Source organism: Bos indicus x Bos taurus, chromosome 12 (assembly GCF_003369695.1).
Source record: "Bos indicus x Bos taurus breed Angus x Brahman F1 hybrid chromosome 12, Bos_hybrid_MaternalHap_v2.0, whole genome shotgun sequence".
Taxonomy (NCBI): Eukaryota; Metazoa; Chordata; class Mammalia; order Artiodactyla; family Bovidae; genus Bos; species Bos indicus x Bos taurus.
In genome coordinates this window covers 11,971,365-11,994,729 of record NC_040087.1, presented here as the reverse complement: position 1 = coordinate 11,994,729, position 23,365 = coordinate 11,971,365, and the positions used below count along the sequence as shown (strand labels likewise).

The following is a 23,365-nucleotide window of genomic DNA, read 5'->3' as shown; positions in this document are numbered from 1 at the left end:
CAGGACTGATTTCCTTTAGGATTGACTAGTTTGATGTCCTTGCAGTCCAAGGGACTCTTAAGAGTCTTCAACATCACAGTTCAAAAGCATCAATTCTTCAGCGCTCAGCTTTCTTTATAGTCCAACTCTCACATCCATATATGACTGCTGGAAAAACCACAGTTTTGACTAGATGGATCTTTGTTGGCAAAGTAATGCCTCTGCTTTTCAATATGCTGTCTAGGTTTGCCATAGCTTTTCTTCCAAGGAGCAAGCATCTTTTAATTTCATGGCTGCAGTCACCATCTGCAATAATTTTGGAGCCCAAGAAAATAAAGTCTCTCACTGTTTCCATTGTTTCCCCATCTATTTGCCATGAAGTGATGGGACTGGATACCATGATCTTCGTTTTTTGAATGTTGAGTTTTAAGCCAGCTTCTTCACCTTCAACAAAAGGCTCTTTAGTTCCTCTTCACTTTCTGCCATAAAGGTGGTGTCATCTGCATATCTGGGGTTATTGATATTTCTACCGGCAATCTTGATTCCAGCTTGTGCTTCATCCAGCCTGGCATTTCACATGATGTACTCTGCGTATAAGTTAAATAAGCAGGGTGACAATATACAGCCTTGACATACTCCTTTCCCAATTTGGAACCAGTCTCTTGTTCCACATCAGGTTCTAACCATTGCTTCTTGACCTGCATACAGATTTCTCAGGAGGCAGGTCAGGTGGTTGGGTATTCCCATCTCTTTAAGAATTTTCCACAGTTTGTTGTGATCCACACAGTCAAAGTCTTTAGCATAAAGCCTCACTAAAAACATGAGTTTTGAAAGTACTACATGAGTTTATAAAAAGTACTATATGACTCTGTACAAATAACCCCACTCAAAATGGTGTGCCTGCTCATGTACACGTCCTGGAACTATTTCTTACCTAAATGGAAGAGTCAGATGGAGAAAATTGTACCCTATAAATGTCATGTTCATTCCTTAGCTAGTTAAAAATAAATTTTATTCATGTATTTTCCTCAATAGGCCAAATGGAAAAGCACTTTATATAATTCATATTAGCACTATATCATGACCTTTTAAAACCAGCATCTCATCTTACAAAAGTGAAACTAACAGTTTTCTTTGAAAATCTATTTGAAGCGTTAGATACCTATAAGCATTTCTTATAAATGAGTCCTTCTAAAGCCATTTTCAAAGTGATTCCATGATTTGGCTAATGGTAATTAAAATTAATAGAAATTTCAGCTGAAATATTTTATTTTGAAAGTGACTTTTCAAACATATACTGTTCAACATCTCACTAAAAACGTAAGTTTTGAATGCAAAAAGGCATTGCTGCTGCTGCTAAGTCACTTCAGTCGTGTCCAATTCTGTGCGACCCATAGACAGCAGCCCACCAGGCTTTCCGTCCCTGGGATTCTCCAGGCAAGAACACTGGAGTGGATTGCCATCTCCTTCTCCAATGCATGAAAGTGAAAAGTGAAAGTGAAGTCGCTCAGTCGTATCCGACTCTAGCGACCCCATGGACTGCAGCCTACCAGGCTCCTCTGTCCGTGGGATTTTCTAGGCAAAAGTACTGGAGTGGGGTGCCATTGCCTTCTCCGCAAAAAGGCATTAGGAAACCTAAAACATTGGTCAGAGATACATTCAGATTAAACAGATGAATAAAGGGCGGGGCAGGAAGGGAGAGGGTAACACAGGGGAAGGGAAGCAGGAGAGGTGAGCAGACACCCACATATTGGGTTGGCAAGAAGTTCGTTAGGGTTTTTCCATAACACTGTACAGAAAAACCCTAACGAACTTCTTGGCCAATCCAATACACCCATACTTGTATACTATAGAAGTCAAGTTTCAAATCCAAGAAGCTTACTGGACTTAAAAGAAGACACTTGGAAGCCATCCACTATTTCCAAGTCCTGCTTTTGAGTTGCAGTCCTGCAATTTACTTAGAAGATATTCCAACCTGGTGCTCTCAGTTTTTTCATTTGTAAAATTCAGATAGTTTTACACAACTGTTTGATGAGATCATGTATATATTATAAAACTGCTCTATAAACAAACACTAAGGAGAAAGGGATCTTTACATTTCTGACATGAATGTCCCAAGCTTAAGAGCTAGACACGACTTTGTGACTGAACAACAAACATTAAATCACAATCTGGTGTTTGGACAAAGTCCTGGTATTCAACCTGCACAGTGAGAAGGTTAGAGATGCCTGCTCCACACATGATAAAGTTAATCATACTTCCTTGGAATGAAACAAGAGGCTTAGGTAACTAATAAGGGCCTACCACATAGCACAGGAAACTCTACTCAGTACTCTCAGTGATCTACATGGAAAAGAATCGTAAAAAGAGTGGATCTATGTATATGTATAACTGATTAATTTTGCTGCATTTTTTTATATTCCAATATAAATAAATAAATAAATAAACCCCAAGAGGCTAACAAGTCTTCCAAATATCCTTCTAATAAAAAGCGGGGAGGGGGGAATATTGTCATTTATGTTACTTTGAAAAAAATAAGTGACAATCTATTGATAAAATAGAAACAATGTATACTGCATCTTAAATTAGGGTTATTATCAACAATGGATATTGACCTTTTAAGCCACTTAACCAAATCAAAAATACAAACGTGTTTCAAATAACTAAATAGTTACAGAAAAAAACCACTCCATACCCAACAAAATCAAATTAATTTGTCAAGGGAAAACATAATGGAGTAACATGTTACGGGTCTTTTTCAAGAGTCTATTTTTAGACATAAACCAAACTCTCTTTAATTAAAACCTTTGCCTATAAACATATTTCCTGAGCAAGTAAAGCCTAACAAATCCAATATGAGTGAAACCCTGTACCCTGGAAACAGAAAGGAGCCCCGAGTCATCTACAATAAAAGTTTCATATAACCTTTCATCACTCCCACCACAACAGCAAACATGCAGCCTTAAAGTGAAAGCTTTCTAAATTTAGATACCTTCAAATAATGCATCTTAAGTTGTATGTGAAGGTTGAATAAATTATTTATTAAGTCTCATCTTTAATAATGGGATATCATGTTTAACTTGTAATCAAAATGGAAAGAAAGTTGTTATACCATATATTACTGTACCAAGACTCAGAGTTTCCAATCTATATTTAGTTCACATTAAAATGGAAGCAAAGACGCAAACCAAGCTAAAAATAAAATGTTCTACAAAGATGAGATTTTTAAATGGATTGAGATCTAGCTTTATTTGGTCCCTTCAACACTGATTGCATTTCGCAGCACCTTAACTTTGCAATGCTATGCAAACCATTTTCCATTACCTAGAAAAGTAATCAGAAACTAAAGCCCACCAAGAAGATCCATGGGCCGTATACTTCTAGCACCTGATTGTACACAGCCCACAAGTTAAGAAGGTTTTTACATGTTTAAATGGCTTTAAAATACATATATATATATTTGTTAACACATGAAAATGTTATGAACTCAAATGAAAAAATATTTGTTAACACGTGAAAATGTTATGAACTCAAATGTTAACATCCTTAAACTTTTATTGGAAGAGATGGTTAGATAGCATCACCTACTCAACGGGCATGAAACTGAGCAAACTACAGAAGATGGTGGAGGACCACAGAATGTGGCGTGCTGCAAGCCACGGTGTGCAAAGAGTTGGACACAATTTAGTGACTGAGCAACAACACATAGAGAGACATATATCACATGACAGCCACTTATAGGTATATTCAAGTACTGCTTATAGATGCTTTTGCACTACAGCAGTAGAGTTGAGTAATTCTGACAGTCTATGGCCCACAAAGCTTTGAATATTTACTACCTGACCCTTTATAGAAAAAGTTAGCTGACTTCTGCCTGCTGCTGCTGCTAAGTCACTTCAGTCGTGTTGGATTCTGCGACCCCATAGATGGCAGCCCACCAGGCTCCCCCATCCCTGGGATTCTCCAGGCAAGAACTCTGGAGTGGGTTGCCATTTCCTTCTCCAATGCATGAAAGTGAAAAGTGAAAGTGAAGACGCTCAGTTATGTCCGACTCTTAGCGACCCCATGGACTGCAGCCTACCAGGCTCCTCCGTCCATGGGATTTTCCAGGCAAGAGTACTGGAGTGGGGTGCCATTGACTTCTGCCTAGACGAATGTTAATTACTCTTATAATTCAAGATATCTTCCTGCTTATCACCTATCAAAATGTAAATATTCATACTTGCCTTTCACATCATAGTGAGTTTCTGAACAATAAACTTGTTAATATTACTTTATTTATTACCAATCTGCTGGCCTTGTTTCTGTTTCCCATACTATTTGGATCATCACCCAATTCAATGTTTCCATGTAGAACTACATGGAAACAATGTTTCCATGTAGAAAATACTTAAATAATATTTTCTAATTTATTCTGTTTCTGTTTCAAATACTGGATATGAACCAGCAGAACCTACTAACCGGCTGCCATCTACAATTTGCAAAACACTAAGCAAGTCCTCCCTAATCTACTCTACAGAAGGTTTATGGTGAAAGATAATGTTTAATTGCACAAATTGCATCTCATAAAGCAGTGAAAAATACAAATCAATATTTCCATATTGATCATGCCTTACCATAAAGACACGAGTTTATTTATACATCCTTCAAGTTAAAGTAAAACCAGGTTTTAACTGAAGAATGTGGTGGTTATTCTTTTAATGGGCAGAAAGAGATGCCCTAATACAGGTATCGTGTTGCAAAGTTCTGAATATCTTTTCAGTGCTTAGGTGTGTTTTAGCTAAATTTAGAAACTCATTTATGGACATTAAAATTAACTGTAAGACATAAATGTGGAAAAAATAAGTGGGAGCATAATAAAGCAAATTAGGAAGCATTTTTGACACATGAAGCTTCATGACCTTAGCCAAGATGAGTCAAAAAGTCTTTGAGTTGGTTCCTATCTGTTTTTACCATTTGGCTTATGATAGTTGAACAATTCTAGTCTATAATCCTGACCAAGGTTCCTCTAGCCATTCACTGCAAGATGAAAGACTACAGTATTGATGGGCCAACAAAAAGCAAACCAAGCGACCTTCACACTCATGTTCATAATTAAGCTGTTCTGAGTTTGTATTAGTGCTGTTCCAGAACGCCTCACGCCCAGTAAACACCTGTGAAATTCTCTACAACAGTACATCTAAATGCAGAATCAATCTAAATGCAGAATTCTCCTTGAGGCAAGATGAAGAATTTAGGGATAATAGTCCTAGGTAAAGAGAAAGGAAGAGATCTGATGAGTTACAGCTCCCTTTAGTTTCCCCAATCAGTAGTACTTAAACTTCTGTATGCAAGTGATTTATTTCCTTTGAGGAGATTGAGGCAGCCATAAAATTATCTAGTGTTTAGCACCTGGGTAGCTAGATGAGCCTACCTGAAATTCTACTTAGCTGATAGTTTGAGAATCACTGTGTGTATGTGTTAGCCACTCAGTCGTGTCCAACTCTTTGCAACCCCACGGACTGTAGCCCACCAGGCTCCTCTGTCCATGGGATTCTCCAGGCAAGAATAATGGAGTGGGTAGCCATTCCCTTCTTCACGGTATCTTCCCGACCCAGGGATTGAACCCAGGTCTCCTGCACTGCAGGCAGATTCTTTACCATCTGAGACACCATAGAAAGAAAAAAGGTGAAAAACAGAGAATGAGAAAAGTAGGAGAGAGATAGCAAGGACAAAGAAACAGAAGGAAAAAATGGGAAATGAAAACAGGAACAGAGTACACAGTATGGGATTGAGGAGGATACTAAAACGTACATGTGGATTTTATTAGACCATACTAATTCAAAAAGCATGCCAGTCTATTTATTCCTTACCTAAAAAGTGCATAGTATCCACTGCAAAAAAGCTGAGATTGGTGCTGTCTTAAAATAGCCCATATTTCCTTTCATAGAGAGCTGGTTAATTAAGTGAAGACATAACATGCTAGATTAAACCATATGAGATTTCCCATATGGGATCATTTTTTTCCAGCTTTATTGAGGTCTAATTGACAAGTAAAATTGTATAAATACTTAAAGTACTTAATGTGATGATTATTTGATAGACATATATATTGTGGAACGATCACCACAATTAAGTTAATTAATATATCCATTACCTCACAGCTACCATGTGTGTACCTGTGTGTGTGGTGAGAATATCTTGCTATTCTCTTAGCAAATTTCAAATACACGATACAATTTTAGTAGCCACAGTCACAATGCTGTACATTAAATGCCCAGAAGATATTCCTCTTAGAGTTGAAAGCGTGTACTTCTCCCCGTTTTCCCCACCTCCCAGCCTTACTCTCTACCATTTTGACCTGACGACAGTGCAGTTTCACTGAGCTCAATCTGATATAAAGGAATACTTTGCCATCATCAGAAAGAACAAAGTATCTGTAGACAAACATTAGAGAAATGATCTCCATATTATATCCCCAAACAAACAAGATGCAGAACATGTACAGAATGTTCTCATCAGTATTTGCAAAATACTACATATTTAAGTGTGGTGTGTGTGTATATATATATATATATATATACACACACACACACGTGTGTGTGTGTGTTAGTTGCTCAGTCCTGTCTGACTCTTTGTGACCCCGTGGACTGTGGCCTGCCAGGCTCCTCTGTCCATAGGATTCTCCAGACAAGAATACTGGAATGGGTTGCCATTCCCTTCTCCAAGGGATCTTTCCAACTCAGGGATCAAACCCAAGTCTCCTGCATTGCAGGTGGATTCTTTACCATCTGAGACACCAGGGAAGCCCATCTATGTATACATATATATATTCTTTTATGTACATAGAAATTTTCTAGAAACACACAACAAAGAAACTGTCAACAGTTGCCTTTGAAACAGAGACTATGAAGTCTAGTGTGGGAGGGAGATGACTTTTCACTGGATACCGTTCCCTCACCAAATATCCTCTCACACTGTCTGAATGTCTTACTATATGCACACCTTATTTTTTCAATTAAGAAAAGTCTGGACACTTTCCAAATGCCACAATTAAGGTTCTTCACTAACACTCAAATTATTTAAAACATTAACCAACATTTACCACAAAAAAAAACACTTAAAATAAGGTAATGACTTAAATTAGTGGTTATTTTTCACTCCAAAGCTAAACACCAATCGGCTTTATGAGCCTAAGGATCTTAAAGGAAACTAAAAGAAGTAGTGTGTTTTAATGGTAATACCCATATATATGAAGCATTACGTGAGCACATGTAATGTATACACATAATCATTCAAGAAATAATATTCAACTCATCTTTTCAACTCACTCTGCTGTAGGCCCTCTCTGTATGTGCACAAGTGCTTTCCAAAGAGACAGCATATATTAACATACACAAACATACGTAAGCATGTGGATATAGGCACGCAAATTATGTGTTCGTGTGCCACATATACCATTCCAGACTGCTATACACCATAATTGAAGACGCTATTAGTAACCACAACGTGTCAGACCTAGTGATCCCTTGGTTTATCTTCAGGATGTATGAGCTCCTACTGTCTAAAAAATGACCAAGCTGTGGGCTAGTCCCAGGGCCTCCTCCTCCAGGCTCTCCCATCTCACAAACCTGTGCAAGGGATCAATGGCGTATCCGTCTTGTGCTCAAGATCTTTTCCCTCAACTTTTATCTGGATCATAACTGAAGACTGGAAACCAACAGTTGAATTTAGCGGTGCTCCTTCCCCCCACTGCTCTGCCTTCATCCCTGAGAATCAGAGATGTAACTGCTGAAATTTGTGGCAGATATGAACAGTCTGGACTGGGGGATGGGGCGGGTAAGGAGGCCAAGGATCAGCAGTTTCAGCCAATTTAGGCCCTGATCGCTTGTGTCCATGTATGATAATGATGATGAACCTGTGTGCACTTGCATTAAGCTAGTACAAAAAACACAACTTCTGAAATTCAGTACATAGGAACATTTCATTTAATGATCATTAATTATTCCTAATTATGCCAAAACATCAGTGTTAAATATTTTTGTTAAAAAGTTAAATGGGAAACCAACAATAAATATGCTTCTTGAATTGACTCTCAGTCTTGATATATATGCTTTTCCCCAAACCACAGAAAATATCAAATTTAAACAGTATAACTGTAGCTATCAACATCAGTTCAAGTATCTTTCAAATTTTAGTGGTACTCCCAACAAATTTGTTTTTTATTTCACTCAGTTCAAATTAGAGATCTCTGTAAATTTTCTTCCAAACAGTATAAATTTACTGGTCAATTTTGACGTAAGCATACATGGAATTTTAGCCATTTCAGGTGAATATGTAAAAACACCACTTTACCTGTCATTTTGCTGATTATCAACACCGTTTTGTGAACTTTTTAAATTAAGATTTCAAATGTTAAAGGCACTCTCTGTTAGGAAAGACCCTATTTTATTTAGCCTTAATCTTCTAAAAATACATTAAATGCCATACCCTTAATTTATCACAAAGTTTATTAAATTAGAAATGTCACTATTAAAAGCAGTTACAAGACCTGCACTTAAAAATGAAGCAGTCTTTGACTCTTCACTCAGTGAAGCTTGTTAACAGTTGTGTGTGTGCTTACACATATTTATTTTAGAAAGTAAGGAGCCAGGCAAGTGCAAACATGAATCCACAGGCATATAATAAAAGTTCTATTTTCATATGTGGCTCCATTAACCTTAGAAAACAAGTTCTCGTAAAAATAGGTATAGAATGAATTAACTTCTGCACATTTATTTTTAAAGACCACACAAATCTAACGATTTTATTGGTTCCCTTTTCTAATTCCTCGTTAAAGTCGCCCAGTGATAACAGACTCTCAACGTCATAATTTCTAAAATATGACCCAAATTTAGAATATATAAGTAATGTTTAAGTTGCCAGCACTTGAAATATATATATTATATAAAATCAAATTAAAACGCTCAACTTGAGCCCTCACAGGTCAGTAACACTTGTTACAGAAAGAATAACACAGCTTGCATATCTCCATATACGACAAAACAGTTACTTTTCAGTATTAAAAATAACCATGCGTGCGTTGATAAGATCTGAATACAGCACTTAGTGGAAACCTGGGACTCGAGGTTTGTGGTTTGTGCTGCGCAGAGTGCGAGCATCATTTACCAAAGCACAGCAAAGGGGCAGGCAGGAGTCACCTCCCCATCCTACCCCTCTGGGAGGGTCAGGGAGCGACAGGCTGCTGCCCTCGGGAAGAGAAGGTGGCGAAGGTCACAGCAGCTCTGGCTGGCCTGCCTGCACTTCTCTCCCTGTGCAAAGTGTCAGCAACCACTGCTCGGCAGGTAGGACCAAAAATAATAAAACACTCCTTTTTGGATCCCTGAGTGGTAACTCTAAACAGCGTTTCGGCATTTTCCCACGCTGCTTGGTTCCCCGTCTCCACCCTGGCTCCCCAGGAGCCCACCCTGAAGGCCCCAGCGTCGGGACCGGGAACAGCTCCAGTGGGTCCCGCCCCCGGCCCAGGCTCTGCCCTCACCTCTGAGCCCCAAGCTCCCAAGATCCGTCGGCGCGCTCCCCGCCCCCGGGTTCAGGCCCCGCCCCGAGCTCAGGCCCCGCCCCCGGGCTTAGGCCCCGCTCTCACCTCTGCTCCCCGCCCCCGAGCCCAGGCCCCGTTCTCGGACCCCGCCCCAACTCTCACCTCTGCTCCCCACCCTCCCAGGCCCAGGCCCCGCTCCCGGGCTCAGGCCCCGCCCTCACCTCTGCTCCCCACGCTCCCCGGCTCAGGCCCCGCCCCCAGGCCCAGGCCCCACCCTCACATCGGCTCCCCACGCTCCCGGGCCCAGGCCCCGCCCCCCGGCCCAGGCCCCGCCCTCACCTCCTCACGCTCCGGGGATCCGCCGGCGCGCTCCCCGCGCCCGGGCGCCCTCGGTCCCCTTCCCCAGCTGCCTCCTCCCGTCTTCCCCGTTGCTCTCGGCCCGCCTTACCTTGGTGCGGATCTGCCCCGAGGTGGACACTTTGCGGATCAGCTTCTGGGGTCCCTCCTGCTCCGCTTCGCTGTCTGACGAGTCGTCTCCGGGCCCCGCCGGGACAGTGGCGGGGGTGACCGCAGCGCCTGCCGCTCCTCCCGCCGCGCCCGGGTGGTGGTGTTGGCTGCCGGCCCCGGCCATCCTGTCCGACTCCTGCGGGAACACAGCCCCGCCCGGCGGGGGCGGCGGTCAGGGGCGCTCTGCTCGAACGGGGCCCGGAGCCCCGCGCCGCCGCCGCCATCTTCACCCCCCCCCCAGCCGCCCGCGCCGGGGAGGGGTCGCCCGGGAGCCCCCTGAACCCCGCGCCCGGTCGAGAGCCTCCGGGACCCCGCGCCCGGCTCCGGCAAGAGCAGCGGCCGCGGCGGGGCGCCGGGGGCGCGGACCCAGGCCCGCCTGGGACCCCAGGGCGCCCGGCCCGGAATACCACCGGCGCGGGTAGCGGTGATGGGAGCGACGGACGGGTCGGAACTACGTCCCATGTCCCACGTCCCCGAGGGTCTGGGGTCCCCAGGGTGGGCCGCGGAGGGCGAGCGAGGCGCGAAATCTCCGCACCCCCATTCCCGCAGGCCCGGCCGGCGGCGATGCTTCCTCCCTCCCTCGGTTCCCGGGCAACCGTGGCAAGAACGGCCCCAGGAGCAGAAAGGGAACCTGGCTTCCTGCCGGCTCCCCTGGGTGCTCCCGCCACCCTCCCGAACCCAGGATCTCTGCAGAGACACTCGGGCCTCGCCGCACGGTCCCCGCAAGTACAAGTCCCCTGCGGCCCCGCGATGGACGGGCGCTGCCCCTTGGTGGGTCTCCGGATCCCCCAGCCCCTCTGTGATGAAGCGTACCTCTCCCGCCTCCGCCCGGAGGTCTGGGTCCCGTCGGCTCTCCTGACCGTGGCCTTTAGTTTCTGGCCCACCCCCACCCCCATCCGGCGCACACGGAAGAGAAGAGCATTTTCCGGGAGGCTCCACTCGGTTCGGAGAACTTTTTCGTTCGGAAAGAGCGATCCCTTGGGCTAACAGGAAACTGGCAAGGGCGTGGAGAGCGCGCAGAAACCAGCGAGTTACACGCAGCCCGAGACGACGGCGGGCAAGAGAAAGCTCTGAGCTCAAGCGCGAACCGGGGGGGCTGCCTAGAAGAAAACAATGCGCCGGAGCCGTGCGAACGCCGGAGCCCGAGCACGAAAACACTGGAAGGTCCTGGGAGAGAGCCACTCCCTAACCCGGACCAGAGCGGGAGGAAATGGGATCAACAGGCGGCAGCCACCGCTCTCAGCTCGTCCCCTGCGAGCTGGCGGAGCGGACGCTTGGGAAACGGCAGCCTTGCATTGCCATGTGCACGCCTGCTGTGGGAGGGCTTCGGGGAGAAGAGACTCAAGTGACAGGTTTCTCTTGTCATCCACAGAGAATTCCAGGCTGCTGTTAAGCTGTGTGTTTAAGTAGGGCAAAAAGTCCCTGCCACACCATGGAGTCTCTTCACAGTTCAGGAAAGCATCCAGTCTCTTTAGCGTGTTCGCGCCCTTCAAACTCATTCGAATTTTTTTCAGTTGACATGACCTTTAAGGGTCCTCCAGACTAAGGGAGGGGGTGTTTTGCTTTGGGTGGTGTGTGTTTTTTTTTTTTGTTTTGTTTTGTTTTGTTTTAGTTTAAATCTTACTGTCAATAATTTGATGCTGTGGAAGAACTAACAGTTCCAAGAGATTTTCAGAAACAATCTACAATCCCCGTACCACTGTCTAGCCACTAGGTAGATTAAATTGATTGAAATGTGAAATGTGACGGTTAGTTCAAATGTGCAAAGACAGGAGTTTGCGGCCAGGTATTACTAACTGATAAAGGCTACTTCTTTGGGCTCTGTTGTCTTCTTTAGAAAGGGAAAGTAATTGGGCAGAATAAACTTTAAGAACACTTAAGCCTCCATAAAAATGCAAGTCTGTATCTACAGAGAACATACCTCTGAGAAGGGAATTCTTTTAATAGGAAAAAAAAAATCAAAAGAATGGCCTTTATTCTAACCCAACTGTTTGGTCACTGACAAATCCAGTGATCTCACAAATCCAAAGAGCACCTAAGTCAGTGGCCTTTTGAAAGAATAAACCTAGTTCAGACCTTCTCTTTTAATGTAAAGAACCCAAGGCCCAAAGTCACAAGCAGGACCAAAGTCAAAATCATGTGTCTTATTCTAATGTTCTATTCACATTACCACATCACACAACAAAAGTTGGTTTGTCCGTTATCATGTTTCTATTCACATTTAGGTTTAAAGTTTTATATAAGCAATGTTTTCCAAAATCCAGGCAGAGAGTGAAACAGAAGGGCAAGGTCCATTGTTTTATGTCCATGCCTATTCTGTGATCTTAAGAGGACTGAATACACTTCTCACTCTCATTCAAACATTGATCACTTACAAATATTAAAAAGTATATATATATATATATATAGCTTCACGTGCAAAAGCTGGGCTATTAATACCTCAAAGTAAAGGTATTCATTACTTCATGAAAAATTAACCTCACAGTTACCCCTGCTCTTCAAAGACTCTTGTAAAAAGTTCTAAAATTTGGTTGTGACTCTGAACGTACAGCCAGTCTTCACCCGCCAATGTTAACTAAATGATCCCTGGTCTGCATTTTCCCTAGCACATACTTAGAGTGAACGGCTGTGTAAGCAAGTGAAGGAATGTCGCATCATTTCCCACAAAAGGTAGCTCATGAAAGATGCTCTTTTCTCCAGTCATCTCTTCTGAGGAACTATAATCCCTAACTTCAAGTAGCTGACCCACTGGCATCTTCTCAGGTCTTATCTGTAAATTAGAAATTGCCAGAAGGGATATTCAGTCTGTACACTGTATACCTGCAATGCACTTCACTTCCCCTAAAAATATAATAGCAATGTCGAGAGCTCAATATGTACAACCATTTTAATGTAGCTCAAAATAGCAACTAAAACAAATTTCAAATATGTGGCATATTACATTATTTCTTTATAAGATTTCCTTGAACTGTTCTCCAAACTGTTCACCAAAAATTGTTGGTGTTTTCAGATATTCAAATAATTTCTTAGATGCATCTTACATATTTATCTTATTATTATTACTTTGAAATCTTTGTTTTGAACATAATGTATCACAAACAAACTATTATAAGCTCAGACATAAGCCACATAGACACTGCATTCAGAAAGAAGTGGAAATAGAAGCCACCACTAAATTACTTTTAGGTGTCTACTTAAAAGGGCTTTCCACCCCATTAAAAAAAAAAAAAAAAACTATTATACTAAAGATAAGTTACAGCCAATTCTCATTCTGATACCAACCTTATAAATATTACCTATAGAGATATTTTGAATTATATTCTTATTAATCATAACAAGAGATTTAATATCCATTTGTAGCTTTTATTGATTAAATCCCATATGCTCTATGGTTTTATGTTAAATATTATGTCATAAACATGAAGTCTACATTAGATTCTGAAGAACCTAAGTACATAGGCACTTTAAAAACACGTTCTAAGACTCATGTTCCTAGTCAACTGGAGCCATGCAAAGAACACTGCAGGTTGAACAGGTACAGACTTGCTTTCATGCCAACTTTAAAACAGCTTCCATAATACACTACCTATTCCTATGGTTTTTCCAGTGGTCATGTATGGATGTGAGAGTTGGACTATAAAGAAAGCTGAGAGCTGAAGAATTGATGCTTTTGAACTGCGGTGTTGGAAAAGACTCTTGAGAGTCCCTTGGACTTCAAGGAAATCCAACCAGTCCATCCTAAAGGAGATCAGTCCTGAATATTCATTGGAAGGACTGATGATGAAGCTGAAACTCCAATACTTTGGCCACCTGATGCGAAGAGCTGACTCATTGGAAAAGACCCTGATGCTGGGAAAGATTGAGGGCAGGAGGAGAAGGGAACACAGGATGAGATGGTTGGATGGCATCACCGACTCGATGGACGTGGGTTTGGATGGACTCTGGGAGTTGGTGATGGACAGGGAGGCTTGGCGTGCTGCGGTTCATGGGGTCGCAAAGAGTCAGACACGACTGGGCGACTGAACTGAACTGATTCCATGTTTAGAATGTAACACTGAAAGCTTCATTAAAATTCCCTTGTTATCTCAACGAAGAGGATTTTGAAATGACAGTAATCATGATATCAACTCCATGTACGGATGCCCATCCCTGCACCTAAGGCACACAACTTTGGTCATCTAGACTTCATACATAAATATAAACTCTCATTTATGTGTTGGCCATTTTTCCTTTGAAACTCTTCTCTCCCTAATTTTTCAGTGGTCTGAATAGCTTCATCAGAGCCAACTAGGTAACAATCATTCGGAAATAAAAATAAATTTTAATAAGTAAAGGGTACTCTAGCATCCCAGTACTGTTCAAGCATTACTCTGTAAATACCCTCATACTCTGCTAAGTTCTGGCAAGAATTCTATTTACTTTCTCACAGGCTATTATCTACAAGGACTACTTGGCTAAATATCTTCCTGAACCCACCTATTCCCACCACCAAAATATTTTTTAATTAATTGGAAATTTAGGTAATGCCTCTGTTTCCATGATTTGATTACATTCTAAAGCTAGCATTAAAGGAAATACACAGACACCTGAATGCTAACATTTATCTTCTTGCAGGCCCAGTGCCCTCAATGGGGTAATGATAAGGTTAACAGTTTATTTAAGTACCCTCCCTTAATTAAATAACTTCATTTCATCTCCAATTACAAAGACCATCCTGATGGCCAGCAGCTGCCTCGCTGCTCCAAGCACGAGTACATTTCAAGCTAGACGGGCTATTCTCTTTACTATTACTCAGCATCTATTCCCGACATTATGTTAACTCTTCTGTCTGAATGGTTCCATGTGGAATCATATCACGTTTTGGGACATGGCAAAAAAGACCAGAGAAACTATATCCTTACACATATGCCGTTATTTACAGTAAGAAACAATGCAGCATGATCTGTGTGCTGGGAATACTGCCTGTTCGTTCCTGAATATTCCTTTTTCATAAATGTAACTGAGTATACTTTTATGGTAAAGAAGTATTAAAGTAGCCTGTATTGGAATTCAGGAAAAAAAGAGATTTTAAATGACAGCAAAATGGAATCCAGGTCAAAGCAGATCTTTTAACCCAAGGTCTTTGAAGGTCAACAGAATGGGCTATGGGAACTCTGATTCCCTTGAAATTTTATTAAATTTTTATATGTATGTTGCATGGCTACATCTTGGGGAGGAAGACAGTACATAGCTTTGATTAGATTCGTAAGGGATCACTGATCTGAAAAAAGTTTTTGTAGGGAAATCTGTCCTTCAACATAGATTAAGCTGACATTTCCCCAGTTAGCGCCCCACGTCTGAAATAACTGACATTTACATGCATTATTTCCCCTGTCATTTTTCTTGTCCACACTTTTCAGTAATTTGGATAACTTATCTTTTTTAAGAAGTTAAATGAGAGTACCCTTTATTAGTTCTTAGACTTCATGTCAGACATGGACAGCCACAGGGTTTCAAATAAAATCACTTTGTCCACAGGATCACTTTATGCCACATACACGAGATCTCTGATGATTTTCTTCTTTGAACTCTTTTCTTTTTACTCTAAAATAGTAAAATGTATGAAACAAGACATTTTGTCTACCTAAGAATAAAGGCTCTGTGATGATTTAAGGATTTGTGCCTGTGCAGTCAACTGCTACATTCAACAGTCCTGGAACATAGTAGGTGCTGGATAAAAGACCTGTTGAGTAAATAAAAAGGCCTGCAGCGTTTAAAGAAAATAAACCTCATTTTTTAAAGGAGAGTTCTGCAGACTGGACAAAGTGTCACAATTCACTCACATATTTCTGTTTGGGCTCTAGTTTTAAAGGCTAATAAACATTTTCATTTTTGTCACTTAAAGTAAAGCAAAAATAAAAGTTTTCCTGCCAAAGTAGCTGTGGCATTAGCATCCTACAGTAAAATAGATACAACCAGGCATTTTTCATTGTGATTGGTGTTGACTCCAGGTCTGCAAGTTCATAAAGGACTTCCCAGGTAGGAAAGTTTAAAAGTAAAGAAGTTACAAAAACAGGTCACTAAATTTAGTTCTCAGGGATCTTTGACTTAAACTCCAAAACCGAACTGTATTTTGAATTTCAAGGATATTTTAATCCTCAGTAATACACACAATACACACAACAGAAGAAATATGAGCAGACGGGCAAGCTAATAACATGTTCAACTTTATGAAAGCAAAGACAGCTGCAGATACAGACTGATCAGGGTTGAAGGACACTGCCGAAAGGTCGGGAAACAGAAGGCAGAGAAACTTGGGCAAAGGAGCCGGTAGGGTACACATTGGAAAAGAAAAAAAACCAAACCCGGCACCTGACCTAGAAGCTCTCAACAGGCAGGGGGCCAGCCTGAGCAGATAATGCGGGAGTCCCTAGGAACACGGTAAACAGAACACCGGTGAGGCTTTTCAAAGAGGCTCAAGAATATCAACCAGGACGAAGTACCAAATATCGAGGCAGGGCGCAGAGAGCTAAAATTCGATGCCAAGGGAAAAGGCAGCCCACACAGGATTACAGAGCTCTGAGTGAGACGGGAATTTAGGGGGAGAAACACTGGAGGGCGGTGAGGTGGTTCTGACTGTCTGAGTTGCAAGAAATAAGTTGAAAGAGTTTGAGAGAACGGATGCGAATACCCCCTCTCCCCCCGGGCTCCTACTCGTTACCGTCGCACATACCAGGCACATGTACTGGCTACTCGGGTCCCTAAAATCACCCAACCTCCGCGTTTTATGGGCGGCGAAAAACCTAGGCGAAATCAAGGTCAGCTTCCCGCTTCACCCCTGGAAAGCCCCCCTGACCCTCTAGAAAAGCCCGGGGCTTTAGCGGCGAGCCAGAGTCGGAGGCGTGGTTCCGGGCTTCAAGCCGCGATGCGCCCGGCCAGCGCGGGTCCCCGGGAACCTGCGCGCCCAGGTGATGGGCCAGGGCGCGGTCTCGGGCGGGGGGAACGCGGATCTCCTCCGAGCCCTGCCGGTCGACCCACGGTCTGGATTTCTCCTTTCCTCCTCCCTACCCACCCTCTTCGCTCTAAAATCAAGTCCAAAAAAAAAAAAAAAGTTGAGAAGTGGATGAAGCACGGAAATCAAACAGTGCTCTGAGGGCCGTGGTCCGCGCGGGTCGCCGGCGGCCCCCCTCGGGGAAAGCCTCGGCGGGCCGGACAAAGGGGCTCCGGGCTGCGCGCGAGGAGGAGCCGGGGCGGCGGAGGAAGCGCGGCCCCGGCTGGGAAGCAGCTGGGGACCTCATCCCGGGCCATTTCCTGAACGGAACCCGGCCCGGGCGGGAGGGGGGGGACGCGACAGAGAAGAAGCGGGAGGGGGCGGGCGCGGGCGCGGTACCCACCGGTTCCTCCCAGGTCGGGCTGCGGGCGCCCGGCGAGGGGCGCACGTGCCGCGGCTCCATCGCGCCGGCCCGCGCCCGCCGGCCGCCCGCGGAGTGCGGACCCGGGCCCCCCGCCGCCGCCGGGGCCGCTGGATGCGCCTCCCTCGCCGCGGTACTCGCGGCCGCCGCCGCCCGGCTCCCAGCCACCGGCCCTCCCGCCGTCTCCGGCTTCCGCCGCGCTGAGCTCTCCCGCCCCCGCGCCGGGCCCTCCGTCCACCTCCCCCTCCTCCTCCTCCGCGGTCCAGCGCCGCGCGATCCGCTCCCCGCCGCCGCCGCCTCCCGCGCCTTCCTCCGCCCCCGGCTCCCTCCCCTTTTCCTCCCCGCTCCCCGCCCCGCCTCCTCCCCACCGCCCCCTCCTCCCGGCGGGCGGCCCGGGGCGCACGTGACCCCCCGGGCCGGCCTTATAAGGCGCGGAACCGAAAGCGGCCGCCGGTTGGTGAGGGGCGCCGGGCGGCCGCGGGGACGCGAGCGGCCTCCCCCCCGGGACCGGGCGCCGAGCTGCCGCCGCGCGCGCGCGCGGGGAGAGCAGGGAGCGGTGGGGAAAGCCCGGCGCGGCCGGCCGATGCGCTGGCGACGGGAGCAGCAGCGACCGCGCGTCCCCGGAGCCGCCTCCAGCCCCCCTGTCCCCGCGTCTCCCTCTCCCGGTGCCCGCAGCCCGCGCCCGCCTCCCTCCCCACGCCGGCGGCCTGCGCGCGGGCACCTCCCCTCCTCCGGGCGCTGGGGCTTGAACTGAATCGCGCTGGACGGTAACCGACTTCGACAGAGCGAGGGAGATCATTGCATTCCAGAGCCGCTCTTGAACCAGCTGCGCCAGGGATGGTTTATGCTTTGTGACATTAAAAAGCCTTGCAGATGGGTTAGCATCTGTGAGAGGGGTTCAGCTTCAGGGAGTACTTTTTTTGTTTGTTTTTTTAATGCCTTTTTAGTGATTAACGGTTTCATGGAAACAAACCCGGCTCCGGAGTGGGTCTGCCTTCCAGTTAGAGCGCTGCCTTCAAATTATGGAAAGGGACTGGCTCTCAGTGAGCGCTCAATAAATGACATGTCGCCTGGTCCCAACCTTTGAATACAACGTTTCAAACAGCGTTTCTGATCCTCTTATGGGCATCGGAGACGGTTTCAGTCTATTTCCAACCCGAGAATGGCTCTGTTGTTGTTCAGTCCCTGAGTCGTGTCTGACTCTTTGCGACCCCCATGGACTGCAGGACGTCAGGTTCCTCTGTCCTCCACCATCATCTCTTGGAGTTTGCTCAGATTCACGTCCATTGAGTCCGAGTTGCTAACTAACCATCTCATCCTCCGCGCTCCCTTCTCTTTTTGCCTTCAGCCTTTCCCACCATCAGGATCTTTTCCAATGAGTCGGGATGGCTTTTCAGGTATTCCCTCTCCTGGACTTTTAGTCTCCTTCTATCAGCATCTTCCCAGGCCCTTCATCATGTAAAACATATACGCACATTTTAAAAACAAACTGAAATTTTCAAAACACTTCCTTGATCCAGTCTGGATCCTCCAGTCCCCACCTCCTCACTGTCAAGCTCTTTGGGAGATAAATGCCTGTTTTTTTATGATTCTTACAACCCTTTCTTCATCTACCACTCATTCTTTCCTGCAACCGATCTCCGTGCCCACTCTTCTTCCAAGGCGACCCTGACAAAGGTCACCTGTGCTTTCAAACTTCCCTGAACCATTGGGTCGTTTCCCTGCCCCCCACCACCATTCGCTTCTTATTTAATGTATCTGCAATATTTGTCACTGGAGGCCAGACTTGATACTTCAGTTTCCTGTCCTCTAAACGTCTTACTTGAACTTGGCCCCTTTTCACCTTTGACATGTTGGAATGCTAAAATAGTCTGTTTTTTTGGTCTGTTTGTAATGTTATCTGGTCTATCCAGACCCATCCATGACTTCAACCATGTGCTAGCAACTCATAACCTGTCCAGCCTATCCCAGATCTCCAGTCTGTAAAGCCAGTTTCTTATCAGAAATGTCTACCCAGACGTCCCACTGGCCCTCAGCTCATCTTGACTAAAACGGAAGTTAACTTTCCTGCCAGTTGCCCCTTCTCCCTGGTCTCATTCCTAGTAAACGTCTCCATAGTCTACCTTGTCGACCAAAGGAGAAATCTGAAATTGTCCCAGGCTCCCCTTCTCTTCCCCCATCGCCCCCTTGGGAGACCAGACATTCCTGTCCACCACCTTCCATCCATTTCACTGCTGTTGCTGAGTTTGGGGTCCTTTCTTTCGAGCCCTTGAAACATTGCATTGCTTTCCTCATTAGTCTCACTGCTGCTAAGCTGCTCACACCTCTACCCCTGCCATCTCTCACCTTGTGGCTAAAATAAGCTGTCTAAAATACAAAACTGAGCAAGTCATTTCCTGGAGGAACACTTCAAATGCCTCTCCGTTGTGTGTAGGATGAAGTTCCAATATCTTAGCCAACATCTGTTTCTCCAGTCTCATCAAACTTTCTGAGTTCCATGAATGCAGTTCCCTATCAGGCCACTTATTTTTCTGTTGTTGTTATATCGTCTTCTTGGATTGATTCCTTTTTATATATACATAAAATTGTATTTATTTGTTTTTAGCTCTGCCGGGTCTTCGTTGCTGCTCAGGCTTTTATCTCCGTCGCAGTGCACAGGCTTCTCATTGCAGTGGCCTCTCTTGTTGCGGAGCATCAGCTCTAGGACCCACGTGTTTCAGTATTGCGGCTCCTGGGCTCTAGAGCACAGGTTCAATAGTTGTGGCACACGGGTCTCATTGCTCCCTGGCATGTGGGATCTTCTTGGATCAGGAATCGAACCCATGTCTACTGCATCAGCAGGAAGATTCTTTATCACTGAGCCACCAGGGAAGCTCCAGGTCACTTATTTTTATGCTGTGCCTTCTCATGGAACACCCTTCCTCTTACTCAGCCTGTGCAAATACCAATCAACCAGAGAATCACCTTTCTTATGAAATTATTTTTGACTCTGTTGGCCCCTCTCTCTAGACAAAATGCATGCCCCCCCATAATGCTGTAGAATATTTTATTAAACTCATTTTTACACATACTCTCTCTGATGACAAGTAATATGACTGACTCCCTCTTCCTAGTTCTGATGTATCAGAAGTGTTCAGTAAATGCCAGATGAGTGAATTATATGATCCAATTTGAGTTACTATATTTTTATATCTATAGAGAATGTTCCCCATGTATTATCTCCCAATTCTGCAAATAATATGTTATTATCATCTTTTATAGAGAAAGAAACTGACATTAGAAAAGAATAAAGCAATTTGCCCAGGGTTCTACAGTATAAATGTCAAAGTCAGGACTCTAATCCCGTTTGCCTAGTTAAGTTCGCTAGGTGCTTATCTGTCCATTGTTTTTCCACCTTAAATTCTATGTCGTATGATACAATTATTTTTCTTTTTGTTAGTGATTACCTAGTATATGTCTTTTCATCTCTTCATTTTCAACCATCCTGAGTCATTATTTTTAAGTGTGTTTTTGTAAATAACACTTGACTTTTAAAAATTTTTAATTGGAGGATAATTGCTTTACAATATTGTGTTGATTTCTGCCATAGATCAACACGAATCAGTCACAGATATACCTGTCCCCTCCCTCTTGAACCTCCCTCCCACCTCCCTCCCCATCCCACCCCTCTAGGTTGTCACAGAGCACCTGATTTGAGCTCAGTGAGTCATACAGCTCATTTCCATTGGCCGTCTATTTTACATACGATCTTTTATGTTTCCACGCTGCTCTGTCAGCTCGTTCCCCCCTCCTTCCCCACTGTGTCCGCAGGTCTGTTCTCTGTGTCTGCATCTCCACTGCCGCCCTGCAAATGTGCATGGCAACAGCTGAATTCTGAAAGTCTGCCTTTTAGTGACATGCCTGCATGCATGCAGTCTTTGTGACTCAGTGGACTGTCGCCCACCAGGTTCCTCCATCCCTGGAATTTTCCAGGCAAGAACACTGGAGTGGGTGGCCATTTCCTCCTCCAGGGGGTCTTCCCCACCCAGGGATTGAACCTGCATCTCTTTCATGTCCAGCGTTGGCAATAGCCTATGGTAATGAGTTTTCATTGTATTATGTATGTTAATTAGGGTAAAAGGTTGCTGTAAGAAAGAGCTCCTTCCTCCCTGCCACCCACCAAACACAACGTCTACAGCTTCCCCATGAAAGAGTATTGGGATGAGTCCCAGCTGTTGTGTGGCTCCTTTGCCACATATGACTATTCCATCCTCTAAGGTGTCGCTCTTATTTACACAGAAGAAGGAAATAAGGTAGTTCCAACTCAAGGAAGAATGAAGAGTGAAACACAAGTGCAAAGACCTAGACCCAGAAAGACCTAGACAGACTTATCTGTCATCACCCACCAGATAAAACTTAGTTCCGAGGTTACACCCAGCAGCAAAGGAGCAGGACGATGAGACCGCTAGCTGGGTAGCCATGCCCCAACCACAATTCTATAACCATGAAAGAGAACAGGTTTTTGGTGAACACTAGCACACTTTGTCACACTGTGATCCTTATGCTTGAATTTATTACCACCCTCTCACTTCCTACTTATTTAACTTCCTTTTTCTTTGGTTTTTCCCCCTCCTATCTCATCTCCTTTTCATTTAATTTTCTTTAACATACTCTTTTTTTCCCAAACACTTCTAATGATTCGGAATTTATACCTATTCTATTTCAATTCTTTGGGGCTTCCCAGGTGGCCCAGTGGTGAAGGCTCTGCCTGCCAATGCAGGAGATCCAAGAGATGCAGGTTCGATCCCTGGGTCAGGAAGCTCCCCTGGAGTAGGAAATGGCAACCCGATCCAGTATTCTTGCCTGGAAGTCCACAGATGGAGGAGCTTCGAAGGCTACAGTCCATAGGGTTGCAAAGAGACAGACACCACTGAGCAACTGAGCACATGCTCATTTCAGTTCTTTAGTGGTCACCCTTAAAATTAACATATAGGCATAACATCAAAGATTAGTCAGTATCTTCATCCCCTTCCTTTAAAGATAATTCTAAACAGGCAAAAATAAACACTTCAACTCTCAAGTGCCTCTCTTATAAACTATGTATTGCTAGCACATATTTTTTAATTCCCCCCTGATGTTTATGCAGTGGTTTTCTCAGAGCGCGTTTGGAGTATTTTCTTTTGGAAAACTACACAAGGAAGAAATAAAGGAAAGAAGTATGAGGTTTGGCTCTTTGTCATTTGAGGTATATTAACATTGAGAGGACCGTGCGTGGGATTTGCTATTAAAGAGCACTGTGCCTGAATTCCTGTTCTTCTACTGATTAACCTTGAGACCTTGAGCAAGTTGTTTCCTCACTGTAAAATGAGCATTTGCTGTTGTTTAGTCACTAAGTCCTGTCCGACTCTTTCGAGACCCCATGGACTATAGCCCGCTAGGATCCTTTTGCCCATGAAATTCTCTAGGCAAGAATACTGGAGTGGGTTGCCGTGTCCTTCTGCAGGGGATCTTGTGATCCCAAGGACTGAACCCAGGTCACCTGTATTGGCAGGTGGATTCTTTAGCACTGAGCCACCAGGAAGCATCCATTGTAAAATGAGCACAACCAAACCAGTTTCTCAGTTTTCCTGAGGGCTAAATGAAATACTGTACTAAAAATGTCTGATATAATATAGGTGTTCCTTATGAAATAAAAAAGCTCCAGCTGAAAAGGAAAGGAAGTGGCAGGAATATGACTTTTATGTCACATAAATCAGATGGGGAACATTGCCCCTCACTCCCTCCTGAGGGAAGTGATAGACTCTGAAATTAGCAGCTCCTGGAAAAATAGATTTTACAAAAGTTTACACAGAACAGATATTTTTAAAGCTCCCTTTTAAGTAAATGACACTTTGGTTTTAATCATTGGAACAACCATCTGGGGTAATTCTCATTCTTTTCCTTTTACAGATTGAGGAGATTACATTTTAGGGACTAAGCAGTTTGCTTGAGG

At 44.5% G+C, this 23,365-nt stretch overlaps 1 protein-coding gene across 5 annotated transcripts in view; it reads right to left on the bottom strand.

Annotated features, from left to right (window-relative positions):
- DGKH (diacylglycerol kinase eta) overlaps nt 1–17,453 on the bottom strand; it is a 208,034-nt gene extending 190,581 nt beyond the window's left edge. For 4 of the 5 annotated variants that reach the window (XM_027557145.1, XM_027557149.1, XM_027557148.1 and 1 more), the window contains exons 1-2: nt 17,377–17,453; nt 9,945–10,139 (exon numbers count right to left, since the gene is read on the bottom strand). In XM_027557145.1, coding sequence (XP_027412946.1) covers nt 9,945–10,139; nt 17,377–17,436 — 255 coding nt within the window. In that variant the 5' untranslated portion in view covers nt 17,437–17,453. Of the gene's footprint in view, nt 1–9,944; nt 10,140–10,816; nt 10,899–17,376 lie in introns of those variants that run through there. The other variant, XM_027557147.1, reaches the window with a different exon arrangement.
- Between the last annotated feature and the right edge of the window lie 5,912 nt (nt 17,454–23,365).